At 30.9% G+C, this 21,111-nt stretch overlaps 2 protein-coding genes and 1 pseudogene across 2 annotated transcripts; 2 read left to right on the forward strand and 1 right to left on the reverse strand.

Moving 5' to 3' along the window:
• Window positions 1-1,444: 1,444 nt before the first annotated feature.
• On the reverse strand, window positions 1,445-2,854 carry LOC114167378 (ethylene-responsive transcription factor 2-like). Its single transcript, XM_028052460.2, has one exon. The coding sequence runs from the start codon at window positions 2,601-2,603 to the stop codon at window positions 1,794-1,796; it is 810 nt and encodes a 269-aa protein (XP_027908261.2). The 5' UTR covers window positions 2,604-2,854; the 3' UTR covers window positions 1,445-1,793.
• Window positions 2,855-12,692: 9,838 nt separating this feature from the next.
• On the forward strand, window positions 12,693-13,877 carry LOC114173447 (ethylene-responsive transcription factor 6 pseudogene; annotated as a pseudogene).
• A 3,698-nt stretch (window positions 13,878-17,575) lies between these two features.
• On the forward strand, window positions 17,576-20,492 carry LOC114173445 (nudix hydrolase 8-like). Its single transcript, XM_028057854.2, has 9 exons — window positions 17,576-17,996; window positions 18,206-18,486; window positions 18,649-18,714; window positions 18,816-18,953; window positions 19,097-19,174; window positions 19,254-19,304; window positions 19,394-19,428; window positions 19,545-19,653; window positions 19,745-20,492. The coding sequence occupies exons 1-9, from the start codon at window positions 17,861-17,863 to the stop codon at window positions 19,949-19,951; spliced, it is 1,101 nt and encodes a 366-aa protein (XP_027913655.1). The 5' UTR covers window positions 17,576-17,860; the 3' UTR covers window positions 19,952-20,492.
• The last annotated feature ends 619 nt before the right edge of the window (window positions 20,493-21,111 follow it).

Raw genomic sequence — 21,111 nt, forward strand, 5'->3', positions numbered from 1 at the left:
TATGGAACACAATAACTGATATTTAAAGAGTTCCTTTTTTTTTCGTTTTTAATTATATCTTACCACTTCTACTTTTCTCTCTTCGTGGTCTAATTAAAATGATTTTGGTATAAATTTGAAAAGAAATATATTTATGTATAACTATTTCTTAATAAAATAGAGTAATTTTTTTTATGCTCACAAAAATGAATTCAATAGAAAATTCCATTAAACAATATAATAATACTAAATTCATAAAACTTGACTTAAAAGACACCACATATTATCAAATAAAAATATATAATTATATCTTATATTTTAAGTGAAATAAAATATTAAAATTCATTATCTATTACATTATTGGTCACACTTATTCTTCCTTTAAAGTTAAAATTCCATTATATCAAAAAAAAAATTATAAAATAGTATAAGATAATATTAAAACTTTAAAAGTATAATAATTAGTTTCACAATAATATAACAAAAAAAAATAACACAATTTTAAGTAAATAGTATTGACTACAAAAGAAAATCATCACACATCACTTGTTTGTGCCTTTTTCTTATTTTCAAGGTTGAAGGATCTATGTTCTTCCTTTTTTTTTCACTTAAAGTTTTGTTTTCACAAAGATATAAATCACATTGAAACACACTAATTAAGAGCATTGTTATTAATTTTACTCTCTTATTTTCTTCTAATCTTGCATGTCTCAAAAATTACCTTTAATGGTGTTTTCAGTGTCGGAGACAAAATATATATGACAAATTATAAATTTTTTAGATATAAACCATTGATTTTAATGTAAGTCCTTCCTCTTCTGATAGAAAACGTGATTAGACCCCAATGTCCATGTAAGATCCATTTTCGTGCAATAACTTAAGCTGCACGAAATTCTCCATCATGAGAATATTCGAATATTATAAAAGTGTAAGGATAAGTTTTACCTTATGTACATAGTATTAATTGCGGTTAATGATGGAAATTGATTTAAAGGAAAGTTGTAAATACAGTAAAGTTAGAGAGTTGAGATTTGGTGGTTAAGTAAGTAAAAAGGGGTGTATTGCAAACAAATAAAGTAGCTGTATGTACTTATCAAAATAGGGGTGCCTATAGAAATGAAAAGAGAAAAATATTACTATGGGGTTACATTGGATGTGGACATGAACAGTTGACGCATGCTAATTGGCTTAATAAAAAATTAAATCAAATACTTCACATTAAAAATTATATGATTCAACGGAAAATAAATTTTGAGAAGTAAAACACACGAGTTTAAAAATGAATAAAATTATAGTATAAAAATGGTCGATAAAACATCTATGTTGTTCGTATTTATTTTTTATTTTTTTGAAGTGTGTAAACTACTAAACTTGACATGTTTTGTAGATGCAGAATCTAAGAACAACATCACTGTTGTTTCATTGTTTTGGATTATCTAAAAGCCTTTATAGTTGATTCATTAGGGACATGCAACCCAATTCACAAATTTCATAAATATTGAACCAAAAAATAACAAATATTGGGACTGTATTCACAAACCCAACAAAACCTCCACCCCTAATTCCTTTTTCCAACTCAGTTTTTTTTCTCTCTCTTTTTCTTTTTCTGGTTTAGCTTTTATGATCACTCCCACTTGAATGAGTTGAGGCAACAATCCATTTTTTCCACTGTGCCACTGTCCTTTCCTTTTTGGGTTATTGTTTTAATTTTTTTAATAACAGGTTTCTGCCACTGCCACACGCATCTCAGAATCAGATAACTACAAACCGGAATTTACAAAAACGAGCACTGAAATCCACGTCACCATAACGCATTAATTAACCAACAACTGTTCCGCACGTGTGCACTGAGCCACTTGACTTCCCACTTGCCCCGTTCTCAACCCACTAGGAGCCGTCACCCTCGGCCCCACCACTTTCTTCCGCCGTTTACCACACGATCCACTCTCCGACGAAGACGAGGGCTCCGGCGACGCTCGCTTCGACGTCACCCGAACCGGTTCGGGCTCGCCCGAATTAATCCGAAGCGGGAAATTCAACAAAGCCCGCGAGCCGCGCATTCGGTACGCGGCTCGGTCGTAAGCCAGTGCGGCGTCCTCAGCCGTCTCAAACGTCCCGAGCCAAACCCGAGCCCCGTTTTTAGCCGGGTCGCGGATCTCCGCCGCGAATTTTCCCCACGGCCGCTGCCTCACGCCGCGGTAGTGCTTCCCCTTCGCCGGAACAACCGCCGGTGCATCCTGAACCACCGGGGGAGTGAAAACAGGTTCCGGTGCCGGAAATATATCCGGTTCGGGTTTCACGGTCACTTCCGGGATGGAACCCGAGGAATAACTGTCCGGTGAGTCCGCGTTGAGAGAGGGGACCCACCCTACGTTGACGGCATCGCGAAGAACACCGTAGAGCACCATGTCCTCTGAATCATCTTCCTTAAGAGGAAGTTCTCCCCAGTCGTTACTCAAACACGGGTACAACCTACCGAAACTGGAGCTCCGAGAGTAAAGGGGGGTGTTACCCGAGTTAACAATCGGGGGTCCGAATTTGAGATCCTCGGAGTCCCCGAGTAAGTGGCGGCGAATGGAATCCAAAAGAGCCAAATCGGACTCGTAGGTAGTTTCTTCGTACATTTCTGTAACCGAAATGTCTTTGTTTGTGTCTTAGGCAATCTGTGTTTTTTATCGTTTGAGTTGTGTTGTTGAGGGATTGTGAATTGAAAATTGGAATTTGGAAGAGAGAGTAGATGGGGTCTTTATAAAAGGGAAGGTACATGAACTTGGATGATAAACTTGAGATTAAGATCGATGGCGTTTACAAATATTTTAATTTTCAAATGGTGTAGGGTTTCGGGTTTAAGTTAAATTCTTTGGGATTTATGAATGTTGTCACCCTTAGCTTCTCCGAAGGTTCGCATGTATGAATCGCAAGGCAAGGTTCAGGTGCAAGTTGCTTGGGATTTATCACGTGCTTATTCCCCTTTTTCGTAATAAAATATTTGCTCTATGACGTCATTTCGACTTGCACGCCCACACAACTTGTTTCTTGTCTTTTACTGCTGTTTTTGTCGTCTTCTCTGCCACTAAAATCACTCAAAAACTTGTAATTAAATCTCTTGTACAATGAAAATTAGAGAAATTTATTGAAAACCCTAATTTTATTAATGAGAAATTTGGAAGAGAAAAAGTAGAAGCAGAAAAGAAAGAATGGCGATTGGGGGGAGTGGAGTGAGAGGGAATGATGCAGTGGATATGGACATGTTTGGTGGAGTTTGAAATTTGATGGATAAGTTTCTTGCAAGGTCAATAACCCCCCATTAATTTATCTACTTGCTAATGAGGACCCCACCCTCCTTTAATTTTCCATCTATCTCACTGTAACTTACTTTTTTTATTATCAGTGTTGCTTCCAGGAAGCTGCTGCTCATTCACAAACCCTAACTTTTTCACATTTCATCATTTCCACCCCTTTTATCAATAAATATTCTACATTAATCAGATAATGGGATTTCGATTAGATCAACCAAATCTATAGTGTAACTAATGTAATATATCAAGTTTAAGGATTTGACTGAATGGGTAATTAAATTAATACATAGATTCATATGTATCAGCATCACGAATAATAGTTAACTCTGAATAATTCATTTTAATTTCAACATTTATTTCTAGTTTTTGACGCCTCAACCTAGACTCTTCTCCTTACACTTAACGTTCTTCTGATACTTATCAATTTTTAAGTGAAAAAAATTACCAGAAGGGTGTAACTTCAAAAAAAGTAACAGCTTTTTGTAATATTTATTATTCTTTTTAATTTTTTATTCAACGGCGAAAAATGAACAAGTATTGCGATAAGTAAAAAAAAAATTAAGATCATTTTAATGTCCTTATTTTTTACATATTTATTGATTCAGAATGATATCTATGAATTAATATTTTATAATACAAATAAACATAATTTTTACCAAGTGATGTTCACGGTGGACTCCATTAAAAATAAGTTGAGGCCTCAAATTGGTTCTATGTAGAGATCGGGTGTATATAAGGATGATATTGCAATTTATTCTCTAAATGTAAGTGTTAAGGCTTTTTTGTAAAAAGGGATCACTTTGATCAAGAATATGTAAAAATGGGTCCGTTGATTTTTTTTTTACAAAATAGAGTCAAGTCATTGTGGTGGAGGACGACATTAAAGGTGAAGTCGTCCTCCACCGTGCCGGTTTTTTTTTTTTTTTTATCAAAAAGCGAAACCGTGCTCTCAGAAGCCGGTTTTTATATATTTTGAAAGTGAAGTTGTCCTTGGACCTGACGACTTCACTTTTTTGTTTTTTTTTTTTACACATTCAGCTTTATATATATATATATATATATATATATATATATATATATATATATATATATATATATATATATATTTTAATTATATATTATTTAGTTTTTTTTTAAATATTTGTTTACGGTAGATAAATAAAGTGACATCCTCAATGGCGATTTTTTCGCCAATTTCTTCTGATTTGGTCAAAACGTTCTCTACTTCTTCGTTTGATTTTACAAATTTAGTATTTTATTAAATGATACTTGATAGTTAGTAGACTAACTAAACCACAAATAAAATAAACATTAACAAATTAAATATTCAAATATAATTATCGAAGGATTTTTTAATATTTTTTTAATTTGTATCATTTTATCTTCTTAATTTTGTATTAAGGTTTAACGATTAAGTATTTTAAATTTTTTTTAAAACTATTTTTCATATTTTTACTTAAACAAATATTTATAAAAAACTAAATAATATATAATTAAATATATATATATATATATATATATATATATATATATATATATATAAAGCTGAATGTGTAAAAAAAAATCAAAAATTGAAGTCGTCAGGCCCGACTTCACTTTTAAAATATATAGAAACCGGCTTTCGAGAGCACGGTTTCGCTTTTTGGAAAAAAAAAAAGAAACCGGCACGGTGGAGGACGACTTCACCTTTAATGTCGTCCTCTGCCACGACGACTTGACCCTATTTTGAAAAAAAAATTCAAACGACCCTTATTTACAAATTCTTGGTTAAAGTGACTCCTTTTTAAAAAAAAACAATTGTTAACTAATACTTTGATTAAAAATAAATAAACACGTAAATTATTTTTATCGTTTTAATTTTTTATTTGTACTTGTGAAATATTTTATCTATTAAAGTTAAAATTCAAACATTCTGTAGCATATTTTAAATTTTCATGTTGTGTATATATCTAAATATTTAGATGTTGTGTATTTGATTCTATAACTAATAAATTAATTTATGAATAATTACAAATGTTAGTAGTTATGAAGTAAGCTTAAGTTACAGCTAACAATATTATATAAAATTTAAAACCTAAAATTTTATCTAAACCAAGTTTTTAATTTGTATAAATTTTGTAGACATATTTTTAAGCTTGCGTGGTATTTAAAGGCGTATTTTAAAGTTTGTATTGGATATTGTGAGTATTTAGATTTTAAACGATAAATTTAATATAAAAATTGACAATACGATGAATCACATAAAGTATGTGAAATAAAAATTTAAGATGTGAGGAATACTATAGTACAAAATTGAAAATGACATATTACAATACTATAATTATTAAAAAAGAAAACAAAAACTTTGACTTTAGAATATTGTATAACTGTTATTCTTATGTAAACAACCAGCATGTCACATAAAAATAAACATTATTTTTGTCTAACCTCTCTCAACAACTTTTTTTTTTTTGCAAATAAGAAATTTATTTTACTAATTATATTACTTTTAGTATTAAAATGATAATGTCACACACATTCAAAGACAAATTTAATTAATTGATAAAAAAGTTGTATTCTCGAATCTTTATTTTCTAAATAATTAACAAACTATAAAATATATTTCTACTTTTCTATTCATTTTCCGTTGGAATGAAAAAAAGAATCTTTGTACCAAAATGGTTTAAATTTAAAAATCGGAGTGCCCAACCTTTGAATTTTGAAGCTGACCGTTGACCATAACAACGTGCAAAGTTTGATTTTGACTTGAAAATTCTCATTACTTTGTTAATACAAGTAACTGTTTTGTGTCCACGTGCCCATTCCCAACACGTGTATCCCACAATCTTTCAATCTTTTTCTAATATTTTATTTGGCTGCATTAATTTATAATAGTCTTTGTATTTTTTTAAGGATAAAAAATTGAAAAGTATATTCTAAAATTTATCATTAGATTTAAAATTCTATCTCATTATATTTACAATTTTAAACATCAATATCTTGTTATTATAAATAAATGGATTAAATATAAAGTTTTGAAAATATAAAAATATAAATGTATTTTTCATAATTTTTCAGTTTTATTAAACTTAATATAAATAAATAAGATCATATATAATTTATAGTTGAAAAAAAATATATAAAACTATTTATATAGATTTAGCTGGGCTGGAATCTGTGTTAAACCCAGTTTGGACTTTAACATGAGAGGCCCACCAAGGACAAAAACTCTTTAACAGTTGAAATTAGAATTTTAAATTTTGGAAAAAAGAAGAATAGAAACCTCACGCGCGTAAATTGTACAAATAAATTGTTTATAGTCCTTCTTCCTACGTTACCCAAATATGATTGACGAAGTTTAAAACATTTTTCTTCTCAAATGATTCAATGTATTCAACTTTTGCATACATAATATTCATATTATTAAATAATAGGCAGTAAATATATTCAATTATATAGAAAAAGGAAAATACATTTTTTTTCTTCTAAAATCATCTTTTAAGGTCAACGTTTTTGTTTGACAATTGTAATCTTTATTAAATGAGATATATATTTTTATAATGATATATTTTTTCTCTAAATATAATTATTTGATTTCTCTATGAAATATATTTGTCTATTTTTCTCTATTAAAATAACATATAGGTTTTTAATTATATTATTTAAATAAAAGAATAGTGATATTAATGTATTTTCCGCCAGGACAAATAAAGGCAATGTAAAACATTATTAATTTATGCATTACATGATCTTATATCCATGATTTATTTTAAAGAAACTACAAACATAAAAAAATTACATGATCCCTTATATTTTTTAATTAATGGTATAATAATCACGTATAATTGCTCCAAAGAAAGGTGGTGGGTGTTCATCCTAATTAAAAATAAGTAAATATAAAATGTCATTCAACTTTGTGTATTTTAAAACATAATGACCAAGGATTTTAAAAACTCGATTGAATGACTTGTGTAAACTCTCGATTTCAATCCCTACATATAAAAAACATTAAAGAAATAATGTATATATTAGAGTAATTTATTCACTTTAATTTTTAGGCATAACATATTTTACATTATTAATCAACCACAAATGATTTTAAACATAACAAAATAAATAAACTTATTATATATGGAAAATTTTAATATATATAGAGCCAACCCATCTATTTGACGAAGACAAATACTAAACCTTGTATTAAAATGGATGCTCATTAATTTTCTTAAAATGTATTTTAATTTTCTTATGTAATCAATTTAATAAAATGTCACATACGTTTTTTTTACCAGACCACTCACAATTTTCTCTTATGTTATAAAAAGGTAGATGCTTTTTATTTTTGAAACTAAAATTAACGTGAAAGCGATTCGTCTTAAATGGACCGGTTCCCATACCCAAGTTTAAAATGTAATACATTTAAGTGAAGTTAAAATTATATTTTTTAAATATTTATAAACAAAATATATAAAGAAGATGTATGACATTTTAAAATACCAATTTTATTTTTTAAAATATAATTATTTATTAAATTTTTGAAAATTAATTATTATTTTTATAAATATTTTTTTCTATTTATTAACATTATTTTCTTATCTTTTCTTACATATTTTTACTTTATTTTTAATAAATATAATTTTATTTTATATTAATTTAATAATATTATATTATTATCACTTATTAATATAATATTATGTAAATATAAAAAATTTAGTACTGTGCCCGCTAGTTTTTCTTGATAAATATTGATCACAATTCCATTATGCCATTTTAATATTTTTCTCGCCAGATACGAAAAAGTTCATAAAATACTCCCTTCAATTTGAGTGAATTTTTTATGGCTATAGTTAGTGTTTTTCACTTTGATGATTTAGTTAGAATTTTAATTATATGGTTCTTTGTTTTGAGAGTATATATCATTGTTGTAGTTATGGTATGTGAAATTGTTGATGGTTGCTTAAGAAGCGATTACTTAAATCTTTGTTTCACACATGCACAGGTAAACCAAAATTAGTAAAACCAAAATTATTAAAATGTTTATTATATATATATATATATATATATATATATATATATATATATATATATATATATATATATATATATATATTAATTTATATATTAAATAAATAAATAATTAATTAATATGACGTAGTTTTTACAAAATATTATTTATTTATTTTTAGAATGTAATAAAATCATTTGTGGCTTAACATAGGGTAAAATCTACCTCTAACACTTTATACTGACACTAATAATATACAAATTCATACCAATAAAATAATAATTATTCATTTTTCTTCAACTTTCAAAGATATTATTTAGATTGCATAATATATAAACTTCATTGGTCTTGTGCATGGTTCCATGGGTACAAAAAGTAGACGTAATTAAAGAAGTTGTTGCAAAAATTGTTCGGAATGAACTAGTTTGGTGGCATCTTAATTGAAATATTTTCATTCAAACAAGTTGACAATCTTGTCACGTAAAACTGCACTGTACTATCTATAATCGACTTGATAATATTATATAATCTATATTTTCAGGCACTTTAATGCCCATACCAAAACAATGGAGAAAACAAAACCTTATCCACCATAGAATAATACAACTCATTCAATGCTACTATCTTAACATGACTTTTCTATGTAACGGTCAAATTAATCCTCTTTTAAAATTATAACATCATTCATTGATCAATAATAAATTCATATCATCTCCATTTAACATGTTATTATTTCGGGTACAGGGACCTAGTACTTGTCTAAAAACACTCAATATGTATATCTTCTTTTCATAATAGTTTTTACCATTCAATCTCCTTCTGCTCTTTTCCGCTCAATACCTGTTTATAAGGTTCCGATGTTTAACTCAGTTCAAGTCCGTTCGAATAAATGCAATTAATGTTGTAATAAATGTGAAGTAAAATTTTTTACCAATTTACCTTGAGCTCCTATTTATAGTGTTTAGCATGGACCTGTGATTAAGGTTTTCTTAATCACGACCCAATTGATTTTTAAACTTGATTAATGACTTGTATTACTTTAATGTACATATTTAGTTTTCGTGCAGCCGCTCGACAGGAGGGTTGTGCGTTCTGTCGAAGGTCCCATAATTATGTTATAGCGACAAAGTTCTACTAAAATGAACAGTGGTGACAGTTTGGGTCGTGAACTCCCTTAAATTACTCCGAAAAAATTGTCACATCAACAATCCACGAAATTGTCTGCCTGTAACGGACGACTTTCGACTGCTTATCCCTCCTGATCGAGAGTTTGACCAGGAATATCGATACACATGCCATTTCTACAAATCAATATTATTTTGTAATACATTGCAATAGGTATTCGATTTCTTTCTTCTCAGTTTTTGGGTAACCAATTGTTTGATTCTGTCTACAAGAATTAAACGAAACTTCACCTGTTGTCGGCACGACCTATTTTCAGTTTAATGTTTTGTTTAACCACTTCACATGCTACTCGTACAACATCAAAAGAACGTGTGTTTTATAAACTGAAATTTCTTCCACTTTTGTAAAACTAAAGACTCAGTCATGCATATCAGTTAGAAATGTCTTTTGATGTTGTAATTTTATTTTGAAAAATTATATTTTGACTTTTTTTTTACTTTAATTTTTTACTTCTTAATGTAACTTATTAAATTGGGTTACGAAAACTAAATTATATTTATCAAAACTAGATCTGCATATTGAATTTGGGCTAGCCCAATAGACAATGGGAACAATGTTGCAAAAGTGAGAGAAGATGTTGTAAAGTTAATATTAGAAAGAAAAACATGACAGGGTCTATAACATTTACAAACACTGTAGAATAGTAAGAGACCGTTTCACCAGACTTTATCATAATATGGATGAAGTCAAACTAGAATGATTAGGGTTGTGAGAAGGTCAAAGTTTTTTTTTTAAAAAATAGGAGAAAGCAACAGGACATCCAAATCAACCATGACCATTCTAGAAGTTCTTCTATCCATTCTATGTATGACCGCATCATTCATTAAACTATTCCATCAATTGTTTATATTATTTAAAAACTGTATTATGCTTATACAACACTGCTCTTCTTCTTTCTGTTATTAAATATGATATAGTTTTAGGGAATCATTTTATTGATCGGAATATATAAAACACTAGTCTTTCCACCTCCTTAATTTCAGATCCAGAAGATGCTCTTTTGAGAAATAACGTAGGAGATTGATTCAAACATATTAGCAAATTTATTTTTTTTCGGGTTCAACTCACAATCTTTTTAACAATCTTCATTTCGTTAAGATAACATTGATCATGATTGCATTTAAGATATATTTTGCTTTAGAATATAAAACTTTGGAATCTCTTTCTTATCTCTTCATACTTGATGTTTGCAACTTACAAGTTACGTGCAAACATATTAGAAAGCTAGTTTTAGAAAATGAAATTAATACGTGATTGAATAGACTCCAAGAGATTAATTTCTTGATGGGTTATGTTCATGTGGAAACAATAACAAGATGTCAGGGAACACAAATCGAAGGGAACACAAATCGAATCTTATTTTAATCATTGACTTTTCAAATTGGTTGTTCTTTGGTTTAGATGTGTCTTCTCTTAATGTTGGCGGTCTGGACCCTTAAGGGGTTACCTACGAAAAGGGTTCTCAAGATTAAGTCAATAAAGACTCTTAAAAGTCAAATATCATACTAGTGAATTAATGAGAGCGTATCTCTTAATTATTGGGGTTCACATATATTTATAGAGTCATTAATTATGTTTGTCACTTCTTATGGGTTGGACCCTCTTAGTTGCATTGGGCCAATATTCAAATTTTGGATGTGTCTGGACCAAGCCCAAGTCTTGTGTAAGCGAGTCGACACTAGAGACACAGTAGAGTTCTCGCTTGCAATTTTCTAAGTTTGGAGTTAGCAATTTTTGATTGTGCATTATCATTTATAGTAGACGATCTGAACAGTTATGTGTGTTGTGTTGTTCGATTAATCATTCGTCTATTTTTTTTATAATACTATACGTAAGCGGAGTAATTGTCTGGCTTAAGTATAATACAAGTTACAAAACTGTATATTAGATTTGACTCGTGCAAATCTAAACAAAATGATTTCTGTGGTGTCCAAAAATATATGGAGGGAGTTTCTTTTAATTTAGAGAACTTAAATTGTAATATTTAAGAGAAGAAATATCTTTCTTGAAAACTAGACACGAAAAAAAAAAACAAAACAATTCAGATACATTACAAACTTAATTAATTTAATTACTTTGAATAATCTAGTGTATAATCTTTACAAGATTTTCAAACATATAAATAAACGATTTGGTTGTTAGTAAACAGCTCAGAGGCTTAACCAGAAACGAAGGATACCTTTTAGGCCTTCTAGAATTAAACACTATATTATTAACAAATATACAAATAAACTTTGCTTATACGTACAGTATCTTCCTTTAACCTTTGCCAACACTCTACCTTTTATTTGTTTTGGACTGCACCATTTGGGTCAAAACAAAAACAATCCCAATCACTTAACATTATTTTAAAACTATACTAAATGATGGAGTAAAGAGACGTAAGTAGTAGTATAAATTATAATAAATAGTTATATTACTCCATTAAAACATATCAATAGAAATAATTATGTTGCAATTTATCTAATTTAGTAATTAATCTATAACTATATATAAAGGGAATTCCTTTTTTTGTGTCCACATTTCATAATTCCAACTTTACTTTTTATAATTTAATTATTTATTAAATTTTTAAAAATTAACGGTTATTTTTACAAGTTTTTATAAAATTATTTACTTATCTCCTTTTTTTTTCTTCCGCTATTCATCAACAGTTTTTTTTTTTATATTTTTTTCATATATTTTACTTTATTTTTTATAAACATACTTTTATTTTGTTTATTAACTTAAAAACATTACAATATCATTAATTATTAATATAATTCAAAAAATACGTACACACATATGATATCGCGCGTATGTTTACGCTAGTATTTTCTAAACCGGATTCCAAACGGTCATGTATTATTTATTTGTCTTAATATTTAGCAACAAAATTCACCAAGAGTGCAAATATTTATTTAGTTAAATGTTTTCTTTTTATACAGCAAAAGGGCCCTTTGACAAGTGACAGCAGAAGCAAAGAATGGGTATAATGATCAATCAAAAGTCAAAGAACATGCAGTTGACTAGGGCAAGGTTGAGATAGGATTAGGTTTGAAGCAAAATGGGTCGGGTAATTACGAAATGGAGTCAAGTTTTCGGGTTATGTTTAAGGAGAGTGCTATACTCTTAAGAAAAATCTGTCGGATCGGGTTGTGGATCAAATTCAAGTATCTAACCCAATTTAAAAATACGGATACAAATTGAGAGAGAGGATTATAATAATGGAGAAGGTAAGTTAGTGGAAGGTTCGTGCAACAATCATTGCAGGCACCTCCGTTGAAACTTAACATCTTTTATGGCTATATATCTTCATTTTCCACTGTCTCTGATACACTCAAAATCTTCCTTCAGCTTCTTAACATCTCAACCAAGTTCTTCCTCCATCTTCTTCCTCTTAAGAAACCAGTTCTGAATCGGTATCAGAAACATCGCTGATGGCAAACCAAAACCCTCTTCAACTTTCTGCTCTCAATCAAATAAAACTTCATCTTCTAGGAGAGCTTTCTCCTCTTCCAATCACACCCTCCTCTAACCTCAACAAAAGCAACTTTTCTTTTCTGTTTGAGGAACCAAACCCTACCTCCTCTCAATCAAGCTCTATCTGTTCTCAAACTTCAACTTCTCACTCATCTGCAACAATGGACGATTTTTTCTCTGATTTTTTCGACTTCCCAACTACTTCCACCACGGAAGACCAGTTCTCTGTTTTCGAAATCGAGTCCAAACCCCAAATAATCGATTACCAAACCCCGAATCCCCAACCTCAAACATCAACCTCGGAATTCACGTTTCCGAACACACATGACCGCAAGAAATCTCAGACAAATCGAAAACCGTCACTGCAAGTTTCTCTCCCGAAAAAGACGGAGTGGATCCAGTTCGGAGAGGGTGAGGTTGCGGGAAACGTGGTGCAGCAGGCTGCAGAAGAGAAGAAGCACTACAGAGGAGTTCGACAGAGACCGTGGGGGAAGTTCGCGGCGGAGATCCGCGACCCCAACAAGCGTGGCTCCAGGGTGTGGCTAGGGACGTTCGAAACGGCTCTGGAAGCCGCCAAAGCCTACGACCGAGCCGCGTTCAGGTTTCGCGGCTCCAAAGCCATCCTCAACTTTCCCCTCGAAGCCGGCGCCGATAACCGCAAACGCCAAAGGGAGGAGGAAGAGCCGGTGGTGGAAGTCGTTAAGAGGGAAAAGGTAGAAGATTTCGACGTCACCTGTTTTAGGGATGCTCCCTTAACGCCGTCTAGCTGGCCGGGCTTCTGGGGTTCCGATGCTAACGGAATCTTCGCCGTGCCGCCTCTGTCGCCGTTATCTCCTCATCCGGCGTTGGGTTATCCACAGCTTATGGTCGTGTGAAATTGAAATCACTTTTTTCTTTCGTTTTCCTTCTCGAAAATCGAGATCATTTGTTTATTCGTTTGTTTAAATTGAATCATTGGTTGTGCCTCTTCATTATGCTGTAAGTAAAAAACATTTCCAGTTAATATGGGTGAACAAAACAACATTATACATTACTACATAACGTGCAGACAACCTATTCATTAAGATTGAAGATACTGCAGAAACAAAACCTTGGATTTGTTTATTTACATGCTAACATATAATAGATATATGCAAGAGCGTAAATTGTTTAATAAATATGGAAATAACAAGAAACGATTGTGGCTAAGAATAACCAGAATGGAAATGCTTAACAATGGAAGGTAACGTAGCCAGAAAATGAGAGGTTCGGATCTCAGAACAGTGCTTTCTTGCTTGCCAGCCATTATGGAAACACTATCTAACTACGATTGTAACCATTTTTGTTTATGTTTTCCACGGCTCAACCAAAAACAATGAAGATACAAAAAGAAGAATAAATATTATAATTATGTTTAAGATAGTATATATTTTTGAATTTTATGATACTGAACTTAAAAATTATATAAAAAAAAAAATGGACTTATTTGATAATATAGCACATGTCAATTAAAGAAAGAAAATAAAACTCTACAGAGTTCTTTTTCAACTGAAGACTCTTTCCTACTTTTGACTTTATACGTTACTTTTTTTAGAAACTCAGCAGCAGGTTTATAAAAAAATAAAGTTAAATTTTTTGGCCAAATAATTAATAAGTGATGAGAGAAGTTTTTGAGTTTTGTTATTTTTGAGAGGTTTATTTAATGGGCATGGGCCATGACGTTGTCTGAGTGTCACCTTTTTATTCAAAATTCAACCTGAGATGACTCCTGAAAAATAAAAAAGTCGGAATATTTTATGTTATCCACTCATTAGATTCAACGGTTACCTAAACTTGTCATCCTTTCATGTTTCGTAGTTTCTTTCTCCACCCCAAACCTTCTCCTGTACTCTAATCAAAAATATAAAATGGATTTTAAGATCCGTTTTATAAATTTTCATGTTTTTTTATGAAACGGATTTTGGAATCCGTTTCAGAAAAAGTATGAAACGGATTTCAAAATCTGTTTCAAAAAAAAAAAATTAAAATTTGTGAAACGGATCTCGAAATCTATTTCAGAAATGTATGAAATGGATTCCGAAATCCGTTTCAAAAAAAAATTAAAATTTGTGAAACGGATTTCGGAATCCGTTTCAGAAAAGTATGAAACGGATTTCGGAATCTATGAATCGGATTTCAAATTCCAGGAAAGTATGAAACGGATTCCGAAATCCGTTTCTAGAAAAAAAATTAAAATTTGTGAAACGGATTTCGGAATCCGTTTCATACTTTTCTGAAACGGATTCCGAAATCGGTTTCAAAAAAAAATATTGTGAAACGGATATCGAAATCCGTTTCAAAAAAGTACGAAACGGATTTCAAAATCCGTTTCTAAAACAAAAAATTAAAATTAAAAACGTGGTTGTCGTTGATGTCGCTGAGGGAGGGGTCGAAGGTAGTGTCGAACTCGACGGCGAAGGAGGTTGGGCTGGGGGAGGGTTGGGGAAGGCCCATGGAGAGGGCGAAGAAGTGGGTGGAGGAGGCGACGAGGAAAGTGAGGCCTTCGCTGGAGGGGCAGGAGGGAGAGGAGAGGATGGAGAAGGAGAAGCGGAAGGAGAAGGAGGTGGTAGAGTTGGTTTGGAAGTCAAGAAAATAGAGGGTTAAAAGAGTAATTATTGGAAGTACAGGAGAAGGTTTGGGGGTGCAAGGAGAAGTCCCCTACATGAACCTTCTTCGATTTGGTAAAGGAGGCTTCCTCAATCCACAACATATAAACCCTGCTTATTGTACCCCCATTAAGATATTTAAATTATTTTTAAAAATATTAAAGAAATACCTTTTCTAATAACTATATCACATCTTAATAATAAAAAGAAAATATCCATAACAGAATAGTAATTCCACATACATTATTAAATTGACAAGAGTATAACATAAAGAAAAAAAAACAATTATGCAAATTGAATTACCCTAAATAATGACATAAAACTCATATATGTGGCATATAGTGTGTGTGGTCAAAGTCGTACCTCGAAACATTTTGATTTTTATATATTCTAAATATTTACGAGAGCTGCTAGAGTGTAATTAGATCACTGGACGTGATATTTTTCTTAAGAATATTCAACACAATTACAACCTAAAATACTCAAACTTAAAATCACCGATTAAGTTTTAGATCAAGTCGTTGCATTTTTTTTCCAACTGTTTGGTATCATCATTATATTCAATAAAGGACTGAAAGTGACAAATCCTGTGATCAATTAGGATTCCAATCGATTATCATATAAGTTTAATTATCTTTTTTTAAGCGCATATTAAGTGTAGGTTAAGGAATTAAAAAATTAAAAGAACTATTTTGTAGTTTTAACATAATAAACAGTCATTTAAATAAAATTATTTTTCTAATTCATAATATTTTATTCTCAAATGAAATAAGGATTACTGTGGGCTGATTTTTTTTTCTTTTTTTTTTATTATATGATGTAAACAATTGCATACACTAGATTGGTACTCAAAATTTGGTACTCAAAATTTATAGTTAAGTTATTCTAATTTTTTGTTAGTTGACGACAACTAAATAAGAAGACAAAAAAGATAACAAACAATCCCACGACTCGATTAACAAAATAATTAAATAATAGGAATGTAATTAAAAAATATAATCTTTTTTAGTACTTATTACACCACAACACTGTAATAAAAACTCAATTAAAAGTTTCAAAATTAAAAATTAATGAGAGTGATATAACTATTAATCGGGTGATATGATTGTTATACATATATAGATAGACGTATATTGATGCTATATATATATATATATATATATATATATATATATATATATATATATATATATATATATATATATATATATATATATATATAATACATCGATATGTTTATTTTAAAAGTATTAAGAAACGATACGTGATACATGTATATCAAAAAATAGACAATAATTCTTTAAAAATATGATAAATATATGATTATTATTGTGTGAATCCAAATTAAAATTATATATATATAAATTATTAACATAAAAAATCATAAATTAATATTATTATAAAAAATTATTGCAATATAAATTATATATTTTATCGATAAGTATTAAGTATTAGATACGAATACCTAATGACATTAATTGAAGTAGCGACACATCAGTTAATAACTTTTATGGGTTGATATTATTGTAATATTATGTTGTTAAATTAGGAGATAAAATAGATATTTTTATTCACTATATTATTTTTCGATTTCTATCACATAAATATACTATTTCAACTAAATATCTCTCTATTTCTTATAACATCATTTCTTTTTACATTAAAGGTCTTACTAACAAGGTAAATGCACCACTTTCATCTCTTTCTTCCTAATAAATTCAATTGTATTTGTTCTTTTCAAATAGCAATTCATGAGATCATTTCACTTTGGCTGAGAATGACATTAAAATTTCATATTCTAAACACGTGCAGTTGCTCCATGACTAGACCTTCCAACAACGTTTTTACCAAATATATAAAAGAAAATACCTTAAAAGTTTCAACAACAACAACATCGGTTCCTGCACAACAGTACCTACTTCCTGTCCTTCCAAAAGAAAGTGACTTCACTGTCATCTTTTATTGGATGACTCGTTTCCCTCCTTCTCTTCATTTGCTACAAAATGATAAATTCATTTTTTTGGTCGGTCAAGTTTTCATGTGACTTTAGGCTTTGTGGATACAATATTTTAAACCGACACCAACAGTTTAACATTGTTCTAAAATTTTGCGTGGCGGTGGCTACTAGCATATTCCAGTGTGGGATAATGCTGTCGTGAATCACCTTGCCTTTATTGCGTGCCCAGTTGGATTATCAAGCTTCTTAACTCAAACATGGGATTGAAGTCAGAGAACACTACCAAGCACCGTAAATCATTTCAATCTGATGCTCTTTTAAGACTAAAGTTTGGAATTTTCACTTCTTATCAAGCTTGCGACTTTTGATATTGATGGAGCTGAGTTCATTCTCTTCCACTTCTGCGTGCATTTCTGAGATTGTAAATGCGGGAAGAACAAGAATCTATTCATCTTTGCTCTCTAATTTCAGCAGCGTTAGATTCTCCAGACAGCTCAACTGTTTCGGAGGTAACACCAAATAAAGCCTCACTCAGGCTTTTCTTTCTATTGGTTCTTCAGTTTTTGTATGTGTACGGATAAAAACATGCATGATTAGTATAATTTGAGGTTGTTTCGTATACATAATTTTATATGCTTCATTCATTATGGTGTGTCTATAATTTACATTTTGATAATAATTGGTGCTGGGTTTTTTACTCTGCTATGTTCAATGTCAGGGTTATTTCTAAGGAACTATGAAGCCTTGAATAACATTTACATGACTCATAGAGATGTCATCAGTTTAGTTGGTCGAGATAATCTTGCTGCAGAAACGAGTTTCCATCATATGAATGGCATAAATGGCTCAACTTCTAGCTTGGTTTACAGAAACCTGAAAGTACTTGATGCGTTTGATGATGTGTATGAAGGGATTGTAGTTGATTCAGATGGGTTACCAGACGACCCCACTAACTTCGCAGCTATTCTGCGTTTTTCTCTTTCTCATTGGAAAAAGATGGTAAAATCTCTGTCATGTTCCTGGAACATCTAGCAGAGAAAATGTTGTCAATTCCTCTGAAATTAGCTTCTTTTAACTATAACAACAAGAGAAGTTTATATATAGTGTAACTGGGGAATGAAAGGCATGAAGTATTGACATAGGGTTATGTGATGATTGCAGGGAAAGAAGGGGATTTGGCTTAAATTGCCTATAGAGAAGTCTGAACTTGTTCCAATAGCTATTAAGGTAACATAACTAATTGGCTATGAAAGTGTTTTGTCATATATTCAGTTCTTACTGTGCTATTAATTATAGAAGAGTTGTTGAACCTATGCCTCTTCTCTCAGGAAGGCTTTGGATACCACCATGCGGAACCAGGATATGTGATGTTAACATACTGGATTCCTGAAGGACCTTGCATGCTTCCATTCAATGCATCACATCATGTAGGAGTTGGGGGATTTGTCATAAATCACAGAAATGAGGTACTAACATCAAACTCATGTAAATGACACTGAATCAAAAAACATAGAAAGCAAACTTTAGTTGATTTTTTCCTTCTATATGAGCTAAGTTAATTTATTTAAGCACTTGCATTGAGATAGTTTCATCTTATAAATTTTTGAAGGTGCTTGTAGTCCAAGAGAAGTACTGTGCTCCTGCAAATCGTGGTCTTTGGAAGATACCAACTGGTTTTGTTCTACAGGTAGTTAAGTTTCACTTCACCCAAGTTTCTTAAATGCTTCAGAAATAAAAATGTTTTTACCAGTCTTAACTTTTGGCAGTCAGAGGAGATATATGCAGGAGCCGTAAGAGAAGTGAAGGAAGAAACTGGGGTGAGAATATTGAATTTGTTCATGCTGCATAATATAGCATCATTGCTTAAATCAGTGTTTTCTTTTACTGCCTTTTCCCCATGTTGCAGATTTGTACCGAGTTCATTGAAGTCATAGCATTCAGGTAAGAGCATGATCCACACTCACTTTTATGTAATCTTAGAAAGTTTAAATAACTTCGAATGATTCTTGTGATTTTCATAACCAACAAAGTTTGATTGATTGCATCACAAATTGCAGACACGCACACAAGGTGGCGTTTGAGAAGTCAGATTTGTTCTTCATCTGCATGTTAAGACCCCTGTCAGTTGAGATCATTGTTGATGATCCTGAAATTGAAGCTGCGAAAGTTAGTAAAATCACAAACTGATGGCATACTTGTCCCAATCCTGGTTTTTTGTTTTGCTAATTCAGAATAATTGATGTGATGTTTTATGCAGTGGATGCCTCTAGTTGAGTTTGTAGAGCAACCACTTCTCCAAGAAGATTCAATGTTCAAAAAGATCATAAATATCTGCATTGCTTGTGTGGAGAAGCGTTACGGTGGATTATGTGCACATAACATGGTTTCCAAACTTGATGGCAAGTCATCTTCCCTGTACCATAATGTCATCAACATAGAAGATATCAACTGTATCAGCAATTAAAGCACTCAAATCTAAAATGCATGTCACTATACTACTTTAATTCTTCTCAAATTTGAGCAACAAGTTGATACCTGAGAGAGATAACCATACACAATAGATACTGATACGCAATTTGTTGAGTAATGAAACTGAGATCTTTAACAGCAACGTTGGAATGTAGCATGCGTAACTCTCACACTTGTTCACCTGTTCCTGGTTTACTGATCACGCCTTTGCAGTGGAAATTTGATTGTGTAGGTACCAACTTCAGCCAAGCAAAATGATTGTTCATCCATTGTGTAACATTCCCTTCTCCCAAAAAACAACAAATTCTCTGAAGAAATGATATTTCCACAAGATACCGTAGCATTAGTGTCAGTAGCATAAGTGTAGTGTGTGCATTTTACCATCAAGTACTCTTGAAGTTCATCGAATAGAGATAAGGCCAAATTATTATATGAGTGTAAATTTTACTTCACACTTCTTAAAATGGTATTAGAACCATGATTTAGAGTCTATTCTAGATCAAAGTTTGTTATTTATTGAGTTTATTGTTTCCTGATATTGGATTATCCATTAATATTTAGTTTTATCTTTGAACTATGAAGTCCAGACACGAACACGGATATAGACACGAGAGATGTATATACCTTGACACGAGAGAGTGTATACATTGAAATGAGATGTGTTGAAAATTTCATATTGATTAGAGATAAAATCAAAAAATCAAATTTACAACTGGTATGTAAATGTAAATCTCACTAGGTTTAAAATTCAGTTTTTAATCATCTAATCCGGTATCATTCAAATTCAAATTTGAAAAATTGGTTTCTTAGAATAAAAATAGTAAATCTTATTTTTCACTTGTACATGTCAGACAAAAAATACGTAATGTATATGTCCTGTCAGACTAAAGTGTTGGACGTGAAAGAAGCTGATAGTTACTTGTGTTTTGTTTTCTATTAACGTATAAACGCTGAACCAAGTGTTTGATTGGTTAGATGCAGGTCATTTTGGATGTGAATTTAGTTAATATTGAATTTTTGTTTCCATCGTTTTCATGATCAACTTATTTAGTGTTACAGCAAATCTTTTATTTATTACAGAGATTATTCCATGAATGAGACTGCAACTGTGTCTGTATTTATTTTGTTTTTGGCATTGTAAATTGAAATTGAATA

This window comes from Vigna unguiculata, chromosome 2 (assembly GCF_037176805.1).
Source record: "Vigna unguiculata cultivar grain cowpea cultivar isolate G323 ecotype 2 chromosome 2, ASM3717680v1, whole genome shotgun sequence".
NCBI lineage: Eukaryota > Viridiplantae > Streptophyta > Magnoliopsida > Fabales > Fabaceae > Vigna > Vigna unguiculata.